General features: G+C 41.2%; 1 protein-coding gene across 1 annotated transcript in view; it reads left to right on the top strand.

Annotated features, from left to right (window-relative positions):
• LOC125453325 (protein diaphanous homolog 3-like) overlaps window positions 1–19,640 on the top strand; it is a 507,084-nt gene that overhangs the window by 392,435 nt on the left and 95,009 nt on the right. The window contains exons 24-25 of the mRNA XM_059646411.1: window positions 10,451–10,616; window positions 11,218–11,353. Of these exons, the coding sequence (XP_059502394.1) occupies window positions 10,451–10,616; window positions 11,218–11,353 (302 nt within the window). The remainder of the gene's footprint in view (window positions 1–10,450; window positions 10,617–11,217; window positions 11,354–19,640) is intronic.

Here is a 19,640-nt window from a genome sequence, read left to right on the forward strand (position 1 = left end):
AGAAATAAGATTGTTGACTATGAATTACATTTACTAAGATTAGAATAAGTACAGATAAGACAAAAGAATACTTATAAAAGAAGGTCCCAATAATTCTGTGCAATATAACATTGGGCCCTGTTCAATTTCATGTTGTTGAAATGAAGAGATTAAATCCTGAAGTCAAATTCAGCGGCTACAAAGACTTCTGTAGTTGAATAGCTGTTGTTTTCTTGTGCAGGTAGGTAGACCAGCAAAACAGCAAATTTTTGGAGGGAGAGAAAATTCCTTGCTATTCATCAGTTTAATGGTTCAGACAATTTCGCTCTGTCTCAATTTCCGTCAGAAGAATAATATTTGGTTTCTATTAACATTAATTGACCCTAAATTTAAAGCCACAGTCCCAGAAATATTGTAGTCTTATAAACCCTATGTTTTTAAGAGTAGTAGTCAAAAAAGTGATGATTCAGTAGAGAACTCACTTCTGTTGAATTCAGATTCCAATTGATGAAGTCATATAGCACAACAATTTATGTATAAAATTACGCCGATGCTTTGTAAATTTGCTGAGAATTGTAGCGTTCTAATTAATTATGTTCAGATAGTGGATCAGTGTGCTATTTGGCAATATTTAACTAAACAGATTAATCTCTGATAAAAATAGATAAGTGAAGATAATTGGAAGACAACTCTATTGACAGAAGCCAGAGTAAAATCAGGAATAAGGAAAAGTTGGCTATTTTAGTGGAACAATTTATCACCCTTAAAAGTGGCTTTCTATATACACGTCTGGCTACTTTTATCACAATGAGCATTATAGATTGGGTGGGTGAAAAATCTAATGTGATCTTATGCTTCAGTTGGTCAACTGTTATTTATTAATTATCAGAACAACGTAGTTATGCTTAATATTTTGGGAAATATTGAAAGTGATATTATACACATGGCTAATTTTATACAACATGAAACATTAATTAAAACAAAATGTAGTTCATTTGTTTTGAATGGCATAACAGTCTCCAGACTTGGGCTGACACGTGGCAAGTAACATTCACGTCACACAAATGCTGGGCAATGACCATCTCTAAATGGCCACCCAACCAAAAAGCTATCCTCAAATATCACAGACCACACCATTGCAAACTTAAAGTGAATCTGACAGGTCTGCAGTATTGTCTTCCAGCGTCAGGTGTGAAATGTAAATCTGAAATGTCAAGCACAGGTGAGACTTTTAAGTTAGCATCTGATTAAATTAAGCTAAATAGTGCAAATAATACAATAGTCATGATTATTTGAGGTTATAATTTTTAATCTGGTTTCTTGGACAGTAAGTATCTAGTACCCTTTTTAACTTTCACACATGACCATTTGGGGAAAAGTATATGCAGGGAGTTTGGCACATAAGCTGGTGGTGCATGCTGTAAGTGTGGTACCGAAGTAGCACAGTACCCTGCTGAAACCTGTTAATTCCCTTTACTGTTCAATGCTCAGAACTTTGACAAGCTGCCTGCCTCTACTGATGTGCTTCTAAAGCAATGCACACCACTGAGGCTGCCCCTATACCTCCCACCTCACCCCCATCCCAGGCCCTAAGAAGACTTCCCACATCAAGCAGATGTTCACCTGCATATCTCTTAATGTGATATACTATATCTGCTGTTCTCCATGTGGCCTCCTCTGCATCGGGGAAATCAAGCAGAGGCTTGGGGACCGCTTTGCAGAACACCTACGCTCAGTTTGCAGCAAACAACTACACCTCCCAGTCGTGAACCATTTCACCTCAGTCCCCCCCACCCCAGTCCTCAGACAACCTGTCTATCCTGGGCCTCCTGCAGTGCCACAATGATGCCACCTGCAAGATGCAGGAACAGCATCTCATATTTCGCTTGGGAACTCTGCAGCCCAAGGGTATCAATGTGGACTTCACAAGCTTCAAAATCTCCCCTCCCCCAACCACATCCCAAAACCAGCCCAGCTAGTCCCCGCCTCCCTAACCATTCCTCCCACCTCAAGCCCCACCCCATCTCCTACCCACTAACCTCATTCCGTCTCCTTGACCTGTCTGTCCTCCCTGGACTGACCTATCCCCTCCCTAACTCCCCACCTACATTCACCTTCACTGGCTCTAATCCCACCTCTTTGACCTGTCTGTCTTCTCTCACTCTATCTTCTCCTTTATCCATCTTCTGTCCGCCTCCCCCTGTCTCCCCTATTCATTTCAGAATCCCCTTCCCCACCCTCATTTCTTGAGAAGGGCCTCGACCCGAAACATCAAACTTTCCAGCTCCTCTGATGCTGCTTAGCCTGCTGTGTTCATCCAGCTTCACACCTTGTTATCTCATGACTCAACTGTTAGCCTGTTCAGAATTGTATTGTAAAAGTACCATTGCAGTAGGGAGATTAGGAATTTCTGCATACAGAAAGTAATACTTTTATTCGCAGCATGATCTCCTGGCACTCTTAGCACACCTTCAAATTGAGATTCTCTCAGATTGATGTGATCCTGTCATGCATGCTGTTACTTGAGAATTCACTCTTCTTGGCTTCCAAATGTGAACTTTAAAAGAAGACATCCTCATGACGGCATTGAGGTTACCTGTGAAACATTAAGGCTCCCGTGTGAAGCTGACTCATTTCCCTCCTGTCTGAGCAAGCTCAGACAACAAAACGGTGCACATACCACTGGACCTTGAAGACATTGTCAGAATTTTCCTGATAGAGTTTCCACTCCATAGTCACCATCATGGCCTTTGCACTTTGAACCAAAATCTTATCCTGTCACCCAACTATGGTTGATGGCTCATGCTTTTGGAACCTGAGTTAAGAGTTTGGCCTGATTTAGATGAGTTCTTTTCCAGCTACACTTGTAACAACATTTGAGTTTAATTCAGTCATGTTTCACATTTAAACATTAAGATTTTCAAATAAATGGAATGTAGAAATCATTATCTTTCATAAAAAGGATACTTTTTTGTTATTTATAAAAATTAAATTTACATGCTTTAATGTAAGTCCACACCCCACTCTGAAGCCCTTGGCTGTATATATCAGATAATTATATAAAGAAACAAGCAGCAGTCTATCTGATCTTTTATTTATTAAGCAATTAACTAAATAGCTCAGCTCTGCAGTCAGCAGCTTATTGCTCAGATCACCTCAAGCAGCCAAACTCTCTCAACATAATCTTGGTTAAAGTCAGGTCAAGGAAGAAGTTCTTTTCCTTTGAAGGAACATTCTTGAGACGCAGTCCTGCAATCATTAAAAGTGCAAGGAATAAACATTGACATCTAAATTTTTAAAAAAGCTACAGTACTTCATCACAGCAGTATGCAAAGGTATGCTGTGGATTCAGACTTATATCACCAAGACTCCACCTCAGGGGAAACATCAGCTCATAGGCATCCCATGCTCAAAGCAGCATTTCTGGAGAAAGTAGGTCACCTTGTCTGCTTCGTCGTTGGTAGCCCTGGGAAAAGTAAAGACATAATTTACTGTGAAGAAAATAAATCACAGTGTAAAATTGCAATGCTTGAAAGGAGTGTTGTAAAAGGTTAGTACAGGATGGCTTCTGTTTGAATCATTCTGGGCTTCACCTTTGTGAAGAGCATTTTATGATCTGGGCACCATCTTAAAAACATCAAATAATATAAGAATGCTGCTCAACTTCATTTTATTCATTTGTCTACTCACAATTGTCAATGTCTTATTGAGTACACAGTTTTGGTGCTAGCAAACATGGACAGAGCAGAAGCGAAGTAAAACCATGCCAGGGACTTAAATTAAATAAGCATTTAAAAATACATAAGTAGTGAAAGACTTGGGTGAGTGATTGTATGCCTAACAGTATTAGCCTCCCTAACTCTTATCAACTGCTTAAAGCACTTGTCACAAGTTAACAGATGCAAAATGATGGCTTTAAAAAAAAATGCCCTGGAGATACTGATTAATGTTTCCCACCAGTTTTGGTCTTTAGAACAAGCCACAATATCCTTTCTTTGTGCTATTTTAAAGGAAAGCCATTCTTTTCATTCTTCTTCTATACTCCTATTAACATCATGACATGACCTACCAAAAGAAAATGCACTTTTAAAAAAAGGACTCTTGTCATGTAACAATACATTACTTTACATCAAAAGCAGAATCTTGCACTTGTTTGTAGTGAATTTGGAGGTGGGAAAGGCATAACACTGGGCAGAATACTGGCTAATCTGAAGGCAGCTATCTTCTTGGCTCTACCAGAACTAAGTTCTAGGTAGGAAGGCCCCTGGTCAAGCTGCCAAGTCTGCTTCTCATTAAGACCTTTAAGTGGCCAATTAATAATGAATTAATGGCCTTATGCCATCATCTGTGTTCATCCTGTCGTGGGCATATCTGTTGCTAGCCGACATACAAAGCAGCTAAAACTGTGTGGTCAAGTTGTTACCTCAGGAGGTTGAGGAAGGGTGGTGACAGAGGTATCCCTGGATCCAAAAGGCTGGGCACTGGAGAGAGGGCTGAACCGACTGAGAGCCAGCTCTTGCCCTTGCTGCTAGTCCCCGCACCCATGTCTGCATTACCTCCACAGTGCTGCACACATTATTTACCTGTGGCCTGGATCACTCTTTCATCGTGAGACTCAGAAAGGTGTTTCTTCAACAGAAACCCCGGCCTCCCTGCAGTGCTGCTATGCATAAGATATACCAGACTCTGATTCGCCAGCAGCTGTCATTTGGTGAGATCTCTACACTGGGAACTTGATTTCTAGGGGAAGCTCAACAGTGTTCTCACCAATGCCTGGTTGGTTTGTGGTTTGTTGCACCTTCCTGAAGAAAGGCAAGGCAGGCCTCCCACCAACTCTCTATCCATTAGGCAAGAACCGTACACCTCACAATGATTTCAACCCATGGGTTCATTTATGGAATAAAAGAAACACACCTAGCCATTGCGTCAATACTGACTCCTGTTGGAGGTTCCAGTCAGCCTTTCTCCGTGATTGTGTGTATTAATTTTGTTTAAGTATCCATCCGATTCCTTCTTGAAAATATTGATCATTGCCACTCTGCTGATGCCATGGAACATGAGTTCCCAGTCATTGTGACACATTGCATAAACATGTTGTTTGTCCCATTCCCCTTGCATCACCTGATTAAAACCTTGGGTCTGTGTTCTCTAGTTATTGCATGGATGAAAACTTTCAACCCTTCAGTGGAATTCGGGCATTTTCATTCTGGAATTTTGCCCTTAGAAATGTTTCAGCAGGGGTGTGAATTGAATATATTGCAGTTTACATTTAGAAAACAGAAGTGCAATGGAGTTTATGGACTCAGCAACAGAAAGGAAACAGACTTGTTATTGATTCTGGTGGTGGTGTTGTGCATGCGCTGTGTGTACCTCTGTTCACCTGTGCTGTGTGTTGATGTGTGGATTTGTCCTATGAGATTGTAATAATTAAATTGTACTATGGGGCTGGAATTAATTCTTCCTCTCTATATCCAAGCTTAGCAAGGAAACATTACTTTTTAGTGAAGAACAAATTAGACATCCCTTACCTTTTGTTGTGGCCTCAGTGATAAACATTTGTCCCTCGTTCAAAGTCTGAATATTTTTGGATAAAGAACCAAGCAGTCGAAAATGTGAAATACTTTGTATTTTAAAAGCAATTCAACTTTACATTTAATGTGAAGCTAAACACCAGTGAAAAATCTAAATGCAATCAATTCCAACTATTGTTACAGTAATGGTTTAAACAGCTTTCATTCATCTAAAAAACAGAGCACTCTGGAAATAGCTGCTTTGATTAAAGTGCTCTGGTGAGTAATTTGCAGCAGTCCATTGACCATTCATGATATGACAGTTTGTTGCAGAGATTTATTTACCAGATAGAGGAAATATATATTAGGTCACTATTGTCATAGCAGTTTGTACTCAAATTTTCAAAGGTGATGAGACAGGTCAGCAAAACAGTTAATGATTCTGAGATTGAAAAGTAGAGGCATTAACAACAACAAAGATTGGTGTAAACCTATGCAGAATACTAATTTCACCGCAACTGGAGTATTGGATTGGATGTTACAAATACAAGTCTGAAGTAGCCCAATGGCTCATGTCATCACACATCTCCAGTATTTCAGAAGGCAACACGGTGCAGAAATTGAAAGCTTTCTCACCGTTTTAAAAAAAAACATTAACGAGTGAATGCACAATGGTGACCAAGGCGTGACTAATTTTTAATTGCTCATTAAATTTGTTTGGGTAACCGATAGGAGAAAGTTGTGCTGTGTAATATGTGTAGTTACCAGAACAGGAAGTCCCAAGCAGAGGAATGTGTGAGGGAACCTCCAGGAGCAGCTGGTGTTTGTAAGGGAAAGCACTGAACCGGGTATCCAGAGCACTTGTGCTGGGTCGTCCACCTACAGACAGTGACGGAGAGTGCTAGGCAGGGAAGTTGGAGTCATTAAATATATCCTTGCTGGAGGAATTGGTGTCTTTGGGTTGAAGAATTAGATAGTCAAAAGATTTCCACAACCAGATATAAAGCACAGGGTAACTACATGTAAGTACTGTGTCTTCCATATTTAACCTTAACTTCTCTTAATATTTGTGTTGACCTGATGCCAGTGTAATAAAGGATCTCTACTTCATGATGCGCAGACTGTTTGTGTGTTCAAGTTTCATGTTCCAGATGTAAAGCTTTGGATTAAGGACTGAAGAGATTTACTGTCATCGTTCCAGGAATGAGTTTGAGGTGTTTGGATAGGCTAGAGAAGCTTGTTTGGTTCTCTTTAAAACAAAGATGGCAAAAGAGGAGACTTGATTAGAATGCCTAAAATTATGAAAGCCTTACTATAAAGAGGAATTCTTTTAAAGTTTTAGTGAAGATTTGTAGCCTGAGTTATGGGTGAGGTTGTTGACTTGCTCGCCAAACTGGCTTGTTTTCGTTCAGACATTTCGTCACCACGCGAGTTGACATCATCAGTGGAGCCTCCAAAGAAAGTGTTATTCTACTCTGCTTGGAATTCATACTATCTGGTCCGTTATTGTGAGCACTGTCATTTCCAGTTTTGATCTGCTTGGGGTCCAATTCGATATGTTTGTTGATTGCACTACAGGTTGAGAACCATGCCCCTAGGAATTTCCGTGCATGTCTATGTTTGGCTTGGGCTACAATGGTTACATTGTCCCTGATATTCCTCATATATAGCAGACACAGTTTTAAGATGGTTAACAGAAGGAATCAGATGACTTGCAGAAGGTTTTCCTTGCAGATTCAGTGGCTATGATTTTAATAGCACTGACAGAGCAGCAGTTACAGATTTGTCAGTTGCTTTTGAACTAGAATTGTATATATATTTGAGAGAAAGAATTGCAGGAATATGGGTAAGAGTGAGTGAATGGACATATTTGCTTTGTTCCTCTAAAGAGCTCGTCGTCTAGACTTAGTAGGCGCAATAGCTGCTTCCTGTAATTTTTTTTATCTCCAACAATAATTAAACCAGTAAGTTTTGACTGAATGTCGAAGTTTTGTAGTGCCAGAGCAGTTGTTTAACTGTAATACGTTGCACATTAAGAAAAATTGACTTACTGTTAAACAAATAAGTTCTAACTTTTTCTGCGGTTTGTAGTGATTTGTACCAAACTTCGTACCCTTCATGTGTTTTTATGATGTATATCTTGAAAAGATACTGTGCAGCAAACCTTAGAAGAAGCAGCATTAGGCAATCAGCAATTTCCTGATTTTCACTTTTAATGTTGCGTACATATATGATCAAAATTACTATCCAGTTTACTGTTTGATAACTGAATAATAATGGTCTTATCATTATTCCTTCTGCTAAGTCTGAACAAAGGCATTTCATTATAACCAGTTCTAAAACTCTTGAGTCAGTCTCCAAGTGTTAAAGAGGACTACTTTTCTCAGCTTGTATCTCTGCTTAATGAAGAAATATCTTGGCAAAAGTAATGTTTTCCTGTTTGAACCATTTAGAATTACTTGTTACTAATGACTAATTTCTGTCATTTTTTTATTCTTTTGTTCAAGATAAACAATCATAGAGTCCGTACAGTGCAGAAAGATTTAGCCCATTGAGTCTGCTTTGATCCTCTGAAGAGCATCGCACTTAGCCGTAGACCGCAATGCTACCCCTGTAACCTCGCATTTACCATGGCCAATTCACCTAGCCTGCACATTTTTGGACTGTGGGAGGAAACTGGAGCAACCATCAGCAACTCATGCATACACATGGAGAATGTGCAAACTCTACACAAGTAACCCAAGGCTGGAATCAAACCCAGGTCCCTGCTGCTATGAGGCAATAGTGCTAACCACTGAGCCGCTGTTGCCACTCAAGCTAATAATATATATTTATTTTAAAACTGCCAAATGAACAGCATGGTGATGTTTGAGATGGCCCCTTCTGCCCCCAATATTTCTCAGATCAATTCCCCAGAAATAATGTCAAACGTATCTACAAACCAGCTTAATCCCATCAGGAACCTGAATCAGCCATGCTGCTGATTGTATCTAGAATGATCTGCGAATAGAGCCTCTACATCACCACATTGAGGAATTGAGAAAAATCTAAGCGCTTCCCCAAATTGGGGGCAAATTAGTGACGTACACAGCTTGAGACATTTGTACACTCTTCCTCATTGGCTGTTTTCAGATCGTGATTCGACAAAGTCTTAAGTGTATGAACAAGAAGCAGGAGCATGCCATGCAGTCTTTCACTCAATAACGTCATTACTAATCTGATTGTAACCACAAATTCACATTCCTGTCTTTCCCTGCTAAGTTTTCACCACCTTGCTGACATAGACTTGCTCACCTCTGCCTTAAAAACTCTGTTTCTACTGCATTTTCAGGAAGAGTTCCAAAGACACATGACCTCTGTGAGAAAAGAAAAAAAACTCCCAATCTCTATTTGAAATGTGCGGCCACTTATTTTTAACGAGTGATCCCTAGTTTTAAATTCTCCGTAAGAAGAACCAGCTTCTCCACTTCTTGTCTACCATGTATCTTATACATTTCAACCAATTCACCTCTTACACTTCAAAACATATGCTGATACAAGCCTAGCCTGTTCAACCTTTTCTTATAAGACATTTCTCTAGTTACAGGTATTAGTTTGGTGAACCTTCGCTAAGCTGCTTCCAATGCATTTCATCTTTCCTGGAATAAAATGATTAATGTTGTACTCCAGGTGTGCCACTTATCATTGAAAAATAATCTCCCTAACTTTGTATCCAATTCCCCTTGCTATAAATAATAACGTTCTGTTAATGTTCATTTTTATTGCCTAAGCTGCACACTAGTTTTTCTCTGATTCATGCACTAGGTCACCCAGATCCCTCTCCATCTCAGAGCTCTTCAATCTGAACAGATTGGCCAGAAGCAGTCCTTTTTGGAAATATTAATCCTTAGAAGGGAAAGCAGTGGAAATTTCTTGAAAAACAGAGAAGTTTTACTATATTAAGAAAGTGTTCTCCATCTGTAAAACGTGGAGTTACAAGGCATTATGGTGCCTGGTCCTGCACCTGAGCTAAAATGATAGGTTCTTGATTAATAAGAGGATCATGGGGAAAAGGCAGAAGAATGGAGTTGAGAAACATATCAGCCATGATCAAATGGCAAAGCAGAATCCGTGGACCAAAAGGCTTAATTCTGCTCCCAAATCTTTTGATGGGTGCCCACCTAGATGAGAACTGGCTGCAATGCTGTCACTTAACAGCCTGTTGACCATTATCAGGCTGGGGGTGAGACTTATTCCTCGAGAGAGCAAAAATTGAATGTCTGAGAATTGCCAAGCCGTCAGATGGCTGGCAACTGTTCGGCAACTGTTCCTGCTAGGACTAATGCTAGAACTACAGGTAAACTGCACTCGAGATAATCACTGGAGATAAAAACCAGGGTCAGGCTGACAAGCCCTAGTAAGTCAGGTTGGAATCGGAGTTTGAGAATCCAGCAATGCAAGATAAAGGGGAAAGAATGATTTTGGAATGGGGCTGCACCGGCAGGAACAAGGAAACGAGAAGTGGTTCACTATTACAACCGCACCCCTTACATGACTGACAGTAGCCTATGCAACTACAGTTGCTAATTTTTCAATGCGACATGAACCACCCTCACCTAATAAAATAGTTTTGGGGGTGGAACTCTGTAGCAGGGCTGAGGTAAAGTTCTATTTGGCCACTTAATGGATTCAATTAGCCCAAAAGATGAACAGACACCAGTATTGTTCCTCCAACCCTTGCAATATTTCATTCTTCAATGGGTTAGTCACAAATGCAGCCATGAAAATTCTCTGAGCCTGCTCTCAGAGTGTTATTACGTTATTGACGTTTGTCTTTTTCTCAAATTCCAACAAGGATGCACAAGAGAAAAAATCTGGGATGAATGCAAACTATAAAAATTATAAGCATATCTGTCTGTTTATTTGTCATGTTTTCTGTCTTTAAGGTCATAGCAGCTGTGCATTTCCTTAACAATAGATCACAGATTTGCCCGTCATGCCCAGGAAGAGCACCATAAACTGGCCATCATGCACAGAAACATGGAGAAGCTTTACCATGATTTGATGCATTATTTTGTTATCAATCCAAAGAAAGTCACAGCTGAGGAGCTTTTTAGCGATATAAGTAACTTCCGAACCATGTTCATGGTATGTTCATTTGGCACATGAAACTCCAACAGTAATGGAACACCCGCATCTTATTTATCTTGCTTGTTATCTTCTAGTTATTTTGTGATGGTGTTCCTGCATTTATAGTTTATTGCATTGTGGATACTGCTTACAAATATGTTGATGTGATAGATTTGCTTACAGAGATGTTGAGAGGATCACATGTCCGAACTCAGTCCTATCAAATCCTAAGATGTTCTGTCCTCAAATCCATATTACATCATCATCGTGGATGATGACATTCCTCTGGATTAACCTTTTCAGACTGTTTCCAACCCATAAGTGCCGATAGTTATATTGACTTACGTTTTAATATAAAATAAGAACTTACTTTCAATTAGTACCCAGATCGAAAACTGCCCTTCCTTTAACCTAACAAGTAATTGAAGCTACTATTTGTGACAGAGGTGGTTATTGCTTCACAATTGAAATTGCAGTGAATGTTATCTCCGTTTTTGTTCTTGGTTTCATCTTTGACACATTTTCTAAGAATTTGGAAGAGAAATAGGCAATTCATCTCTTCAAACCTGTTCTTCCATTCAATATGATTGTCTTTTAATCTTAATTCTTTTCATTAAAGCAAGCTATCAGGGAAAACTCAAAGCAGAGAGAGGCAGAGGAGAAACAGAGACATGCCAAATTAGTCAAAGAAAAGGTTGAGAAAGAGAAAAGAGAAAGGCAACGAAAGAAAAGACTTCTCCTGGAGAAGAATTCAGGTAAAAACATGCACACATTTAGCCTTTAAAAAACAAAAGAAAAGAAGGGAAATATTTAATCTTTTTGGCTGACATCAGCTAATTTGCTTGAATGTGCACTACAATCATTTGATTATCGTGAAAAGAATAGATTGAATTCATCCCAATTTTGTGTTCACTGCCTTTTCTAGAATTCTATTTGTACTTTAGAAAACTGTACCTTATTTAGTTCACTCAACCTCAAAATGCACTTCTACTTTGGCATTGTTACGTCATCTCTTCTTTAATTTCAGTCTTTATAAATTGGAGGCACTTTGCTGAGAGTGCTCTGTTGATGTAAAGGAACCATAGTATCAAGAATATTCTCAAAGCGGTTTGTTCTAAGTTTAACTCAACCCAAGAAGCAACAAATTGCATTTTGGCTGAAGTAAAAGGCAGTTGTAACCAATCATTGAACATTTTGTCGATCATTGCGTAGAACTATTAAAAGTAACATTCTTGCATCCTTGTGCTTATGCTCAGATACTTGGTTATGTTGACAGAGGACAGCAATGTATTTCTGTAGGAGATTGAATTCAAAACCTGATGATTCATTTTGTGTTATACTTTTCTCTTACCCCTGCTGTATAAGAACCATCATGTCTCTACGTTATATGGTTATACCTAAAGTTAAAACAACTCCATGTAAACCTTGGAGGCCAAGCAGCATCAGAGAGCAGGAAAGCTGACGTTTCAGGTCAAGACCCTTCTTCAGAAATCTTGACCCGAAACGTCAGCTTTCCTGCTCCTCTAATGTTGCTGGGCCTGCTGTCTTCATCCAGCTTCACACCGTGTTATCTCAGATTCTCCAGCTTAGGCAGTTCCTACTATCTCCATGCAAACCTTATTCAGTACTACATTTAGCCTGTGTGATTCCGCACAGAGAAAATAATCCAATAAGAAGCCAGTAAGAGTCAATAACAAAGCTAAATATTACCGCCACTGACAAATTTCTTTACTGTTGAGCTAACATTTTCATATTTATTCTCACCGCGCATTTTCTTTTGTTGCATGTAGTTTCTGTTTGACTATGTGAATCTTCTTTTCATTGGTTCTGTATTGTATTAATGTCACACAGTCCTTTCATCCTGTGTAAATCAAAATTCCAGAAATGTTTCTTTTGCACTACTCACTCGTGTTTAGGTAACGTGGAAACAGGAGCAAGCCGTTCATTCAATTAAAACAGAAGTTGCTGGAAAGGAAGGGTCACTGGACCCGAAACATTAACTCCAATTGTTTTCTTCACAGATGCTGCCAGACCTCCTGAGCTTTCCAGCAACTTCTGTTTTTGTTCCTGATTTACAGCATCTGTAGTTCTTTTGGTTTTTATTCATTCAGTTAAACCCATTCCACCATTCAATTAAATCATGGGCGATCTGTAGCTTAGCTGTATCTTCTCTGTCTTAAGTAAACTTTAATACTTTTGCCCAAACAAAGTCTGTCAAATTTCAGTTTTTAGATTTTTTAATTCACCTACCTCCGCAGTTTTTAGTTGTGTAGGGAGAGGGCTCCCAAGATGCCCAAGTTGGATACTGTTGTTCACGATTTATATTAATATTGATTGGATGCAGAAATCAAAAGTACAATTTAAATCTTACACAGGTCAATTTGGGGACAATAATTAATACTAATGAAGAATTCAGCACAATACAAAAAGGCTTTCATAAATGGATGTGGAATTGTCAAATGACGTGTTTCAATGCAGAAAAGTGAGATGGTGCATTTAATAAGATGATGCTTGAATAATAAGCATTTAAGTGCAGTAGGACTTAAGCAAAGGAATCTAGATTTACAGATATACAGTGCAGTCATGCTGCAAATTAATAAGATCATTATGAAATCAGATTAAACATTGAGTTTTATATCTAGAAGGATGTCTCTGTATATAAGTACAGAGTGCTATCTACGGACCCAAGTTTATACTGCCACCATCATTTAGAGCTAAAATTGTAACATTCAAGACATTTTTTCCTGAAATGGGTGTGGCAAGCTAGGATATCATATGAGTCTCATGACTCGGATTGGGAGCAAATATCTGGGGGATATTGATGTTGTGGATGATGGAGGTATTAGTATAATGTATAATAGTTGGTGCTATGTTTTGGCATGAATTGAGGCACAATTTTTGCATATTGTAGGGGAACCTATGGACCACATTTTTCTATACACTTTACTAATGTAGGAAAGATATATCCTTGTGTCCAAAATGGAAAATATTTTTGTTACCCGTTAGTGATTTATAATAGAATTGACTTGCTGTTCTTGGTTGGCCTGACCTCTTCGGTTTTCTTTGATCAGAGATATTGAAGTTCATTGACCGGATATGGTCGTCAGCCACTCAAAGGCAAAGTCGACAAGGTCAGGATTATGACAATATTGGAATATAAGTTGCATTGGCTGAGCCATGGTGCACTGCGGAAGTACACAACTACACTTTCTCAGACTAGCAATGATTTTGTAAAACTTGATATTGAAGATGAAAAATAATGAAATTTGTTTTGTATATTGTGAGATTTCATTTAAGGAAATGATTATTTTCAGGATGAATGAATGTTGTTCATCAGAGGGTTTCCCTTGTCATTTTGTCTCGAAATTTCACAAAATTAGATGTTATATGAAGAGGCGGCCTGGTCAGCACTGTGACCTCACAGCACCAGGGATCTAAGTTCAATTCCAGCCTTCGGTGACTGTCTGTGTGGAGTTTGCATGTTCTCCCTGTGTCTGTGTGGGCTTCCTCCGGGTGCTCTGGTTTCCTCCCACAGTTCAACAATATGCAGATAGGTGGATTGGCCATGTTAGATTGCCTATATTGTCTAGCAATGAACAAGATACGTGGATTAGCCATGATAAATGTGGGGTTATGGAGATAGAGTGAGCACCTGGTTCTGGTTGGGATGCTCCTCAGAGGGTAAGTGCAGGATTCAATGAGCTGAATGGCCTATTTCTATACTCTAGGGATTCAATGATCTGTTCCTATGCATATTTATTGAATGTTTTTTTCCCATTAATGGGTCCTTTTAGTGGGTCTGCTACTGGACCTCTTTTCCAATCACCCATTTCAACAGTTGCCAGGGGTCTGTCAAATCCACCTATTTGATTTCCCTCTTCTCTGGGCTTACTGAGGTCAATGATTATATTCAGCTAGGCATCACGTCTCAGTCCTACAATGTTATTAAGTTTTCTTTTCTTTTTAAACGAGAATGGTTATTTGGAATGGTGGTTTGATAACTTGCAGGAAAGTTTACTTGTATTTTAGAAAGTTGTTATTTATTATACTGTGCAATAAGCATAACAGTAATGTGATAAGCATAGTCAGGGACTATAGAAAATAAAACATTTTGCTCAAGACTTCAGTCCTGAAGCCATTCCAAAGTACAGTCATAAATTGAATCATAAACCCTGCTTCTTCCTTCACAGATGCTGCCAATACTGCTATTTCTGTATTTTCTGTTCATATCTCAAATTTCCAATATCCACAGAATTTTGCTGATAGACTATTGCACTGTCAGTTGGAAATATCTGTGTGACCTGATTTAATCTCTATTTTGGAAAATCTGTGATAACAACAAATAATGTTATATTTATAGGAAAATAACTACATGCCTATGGATGTATAATTAACATAGAACAGCGGCAGTACAAAGGTCTTTTAACTTACTGATAGCACATTATCTCAGGAATACCTTATATTTCATTCAGTTCTAATAGGTAATACTAATCTTTCTATACAACCTATTAGCAGGAAAACATTTCGCCGCCTCCGCCTCCACGCTTACTTCTTTAACAGGGAGCCCAACCCTCCCTTCTCTGACCCCTTCACCCACCTCCAACACAAGTCCTCCTCTTGGACAACACGCCCGGGCCTCCTACCGTCCCTCGACCTCTTCATCTCCAACTACCGTTGAGACATCAATCGCCTCAACCTCTCCACCCCTCTCACCCACCCCAACTTCTCCCCCGCAGAACAGACAGCCCTCCATCCCTCCACTCCAACCCTAACCTCACCATCAAACCCGCAGACAAGGGAGGCGCAGTGGTAGTATGGTGCACTGACATCTACATCGCTGAGGCCAATCGCCAACTCTCCGACGCCACCCCCGAGCACCAAACCATCATCTCCAACACCATTCACGACCTCATCACCTCAGGGGACCTCCCACCCACAGCCTCCAACCCCATCGTTCCCCAAACCCGCACGGCCCGTTTCTATCTCCTTCCCAAAATCCACAAACCCACCTGGTCGACCCATTGTCTCAGCCTGCTCCTGCCCCACCGAACTCATCTCCACCTATCTGGACTCCATTTTCTCCCCTTTGGTCCAGGAACTCCCTACCTACGTCCGTGACACCACCCACGCCCTCTACCTTCTCCAGAACTTCCAATTCCCTGGCCCCCAACACCTCATTTTCACCATAGACGTCCAGTCCCTATACACCTGTATGCCTCATGCAGATGGCCTCAAGGCCCTCCGCTTCTTCCCGTCCTGCAGGCCTGACCAGTCACCCTCCATCGACACCCTCATCTGCCTAGCTGAACTTGTCCTCACCCTCAACAACTTCTCTTTCGCTTCTCCCCACTTCCGACAGACAAAGGGGGTGGCTATGGATACCCACGTGGGCCCAAGCTATGCCTGCCTCTTTGTAGGTTGCGTGGAACAGTCCCTCTTCTGCACCTACACAGGCCCCAAACCCCACTTCTTCCTCCGTTACATTGATGACTGTATCGGCACCACCTCTTGCTCCCAAGAGGAGCTCGAACAGTTCATCCACTTCACCAACACCTTCCACCCCAACCTCAGGTTCACCTGGGCCATCTCCAACACGTCCCTCACCTTCTTGGACCTCTCTGTCTCCATCTCAGGTAACCAGCTAGAAACTGAAGTCCATTTCAAGCCCACCGACTCCCACAGCTACCTAGAATACACCTCCTCCCACCCACCCTCCTGCAAAAATTCCATCCCCTATTCCCAATTCATTTGCCTCCACCGCATCTGCTCCCAGGATGAGGCATTCTACTCCCGCACATCCCAGATGTCCAAGTTCTTCAAGGACTGCAACTTGCCCCTCCCCCCCCGCAGTGGTCGAGAACACCCTTGACGGCGTATCCTGCATTTCCCGCAACACATTCCTCACACCCCGCTCCCGCAACAACTGCCCCCAGAGGATCCCCCTCGTTCTCACAGACCACCCCCCACCAACTTCCGGATACAACGCATCATCCTCCGACACTTCCGCCATCTACAATCCGACCCCACCACCCAAGCCATTTTTCCATCCCCACCCCTGTCTGCTTTCCGGAGAGACCACTCTCTCCGTGACTCCCTTGTTCGCTCCACACTGCCCTCCAACCCCACCACACCCAGCACCTTCCCCTGCAACCGCAGGAAGTGCTACACTTGCCCCCACACCTCCTCCCTCACCCCTATCCCAGGCACAAGATGACTTTCCATATTAAGCAGATGTTCACCTGCACATCTGCCAATGTGGTATACTGTATCCACTGTATCCGGTGTGACTTCCTCTACATTGGGGAAACCAAGCGGAGGCTTGGGGACCGCTTTGCAGAACACCTCCACTCAGTTCGCAATAAACAATTGCACCTCCCAGTCGCGAACCATTTCAACTCCCCCTCCCATTCCTTAGACGACATGTCCATCATGGGCCTCCTGGCAGTGCCACAATGATGCCACCCAAAGGTTGCAGGAACAGCAACTCATATTCCGCTTGGAAACCCTGCAGCCCAACGGTATCAATGTGACCTTCACAAGCTTCAAAATCTCCCCTTCCCCCACTGCATCCCAAACCAGCCAAGCTCGTTCCTTTCCCCCACTGCATCCCAAAACCAGCCCAGCTTGTCCCTGCCTCCTTAACCTGTACTTCCTCTCACTATCCCCTCCTCCCACCTCAAGCCACACCTCCATTTCCTACCTACTAACCTTATCCCACCTCCTTGACCTGTCCGTCCTCCCCGGACTGACCTATTCCCTCCCTACCTCCCCACCTATACTCTCCTCTCCACCTATCTTCTTTTCTCTCCATCTCCGGTCCACCTCCCCCTCTCTCCCTATTTATTCCAGAACCCTCACCCCATCCCCCTCTCTGATGAAGGGTCTAGGCTCAAAACGTCAGCTTTTGTGCTCCTGAGATGCTGCTTGGCCTGCTGTGTTCATCCAGTTTCACGCTTTGTTATCTTGGATTCTCCAGCATCTGCAGTTTCCATTATCTCTGAGCAGGAAAACATTGTTTGTATTTCACGTTTTAATCACTTCACCATCAGCCAGTATTAAGCCTTTTATGCTGGTGCCTTTCCTGAAGTATAACAATTTTGAAAAAGGAAGAAAGATGCAACATAGAAAGAAAAAAATTGGAATTGTAATCTTTATGAAGTTAGCATGCTCAGCTGTTCAGAAAGTAATATGTTCATAAGTGCCTATTATATTAACTATCATCAAAAATTAAATACAAAGTTAAGTTTAAATTAGTATGTTAAGTAATAATAAATTATGCTAGAGATTTTATCAATGGTAACATGACTTTGCTAAATCATCAAGAGCTCATTTTAAAATGTATGTTAGTAAAATGATGTCAATTTAACAATACTATTTTGAAAGTGAAGCATTTTTACACAGAAGAATTGCAGATGTGGGGAAGAACATAAGAAATAGGAGGTAGAGTAGGCCATCCACTTTTTGATTCTATTCCAGCATTCACATGTGTTCATGGCTGATCTGATCATGGCCTCTGTCATGTCAGGCCCTGAAAGAGTAAATGCTGATAAGTGCATTAAGCCCCATCCAATATGATGATGCCGTATTAATGGACCAAATAGAACACAGAATTGGATATCTTAGAGATAGCAATTCTTCAGATAAACACTTACTGACAAACTGGTTATTAAATCAGAAGCTGAAAAGTAAGTACAGTTTTGCAACTAATTGGGATGGTATCTGATGACATTATATCTCACCTCAACACCTACTTTTAGTATATAGGAACTCAGGGACAGGAGTAGGCAATTCAGCCCCTCGAGCCTGCGCTGCCATTAATCACCATCATATCTGATCTCATCACAGCCTCAACCCTACTTTCCTGCTCACGTTCCATAACCCTTCAACCCATCACTAATGAAAAATCTGTCTATATCCTTCTTAAATTTACTCAATGACCCAGTACCCACATCATTCTTGGATAGTGATTTCCGCAGACTCATGATGATTTGAGAGAAATAATTTCTCCTTGTCTCTGTTTCAAATCTGCCACCCCTTATCCTAAAACTATGATCTCTCATTCTAGATTGCCCTACATGAGAAAATATTCTTTCCATTCCTTCTTTATAAACCTCATAGTATTTTCCGCAACTCAATTAGAGTGTATGTTCAAAATCTCTTCATAAGACAAAATCCCCTCATCTCTTGAATCAATCTACCTCTACCTGCCTGCAATTCAACTATATTCCTCCTCAAGTAAGGGGACTAAAAAGACGATGGCAGAAACAGCCTTGTCAACCACTGCAAACTCTTCCTTACTAATATCTGGGGGGGTTAGTGCCAAAATTGGGAGAGCTGTCTCACAGACTAGTCAGGCAAAAGCCTGACATAGTCACACTCACAGAATCATACTTTACAGACAATAGCCTAGACACCACCATCGCCATCCCTGAGTCTGCCCTGTCTCAACAGCAGGGCAGACCCAACAGAACGGGTGGTACAGTAGGAGGGAGTCCTCAAATTTGACTTCAGACCCTGTGAAGGCTCATGGATTTAGGTTACACACGGGCAAGGAAATCTCCTGCTAATTACCACATACAGTCCTCCCTCAGCTGATGAATCCGTACTCGTCCATGTTGAACAGCACTTAGAGAAAGCACTGAAGAAGGCAAGGGCACAAAATGTACTCTTGATAGAGGATTTCAATGCCCACCAAAGAGAATTGCTCAGCAGCATTACTACTGATTGAGCTGGTCAGGTCCGAAAGGACATAGCTGCTAGACTGGATCCATGGCCGGTGGTGAGAGAATCAACAAGAGGGAAAAACAAACGTGACCTCATCCTCACCAGTCTTTCAGCTGCAGATGCATCTGTCCATACAGTATCAGTAAGAGGGGCCACCACATAGTCCTTGTGGAGACGGAGTCTCACCTTCACATGAAGAATAACCTCCATCATCTCGTATGGCACTATCACCATGCTAAGTGGGACAGACTTTGTATCGATCTAGCAACTCAGGACCAGACATCCCTGAGGGCATGTGGGCCTTCAATGGCAGCAGAA

The sequence above is a fragment of the Stegostoma tigrinum genome, chromosome 6, assembly GCF_030684315.1.
Source record: "Stegostoma tigrinum isolate sSteTig4 chromosome 6, sSteTig4.hap1, whole genome shotgun sequence".
Taxonomy (NCBI): Eukaryota; Metazoa; Chordata; class Chondrichthyes; order Orectolobiformes; family Stegostomatidae; genus Stegostoma; species Stegostoma tigrinum.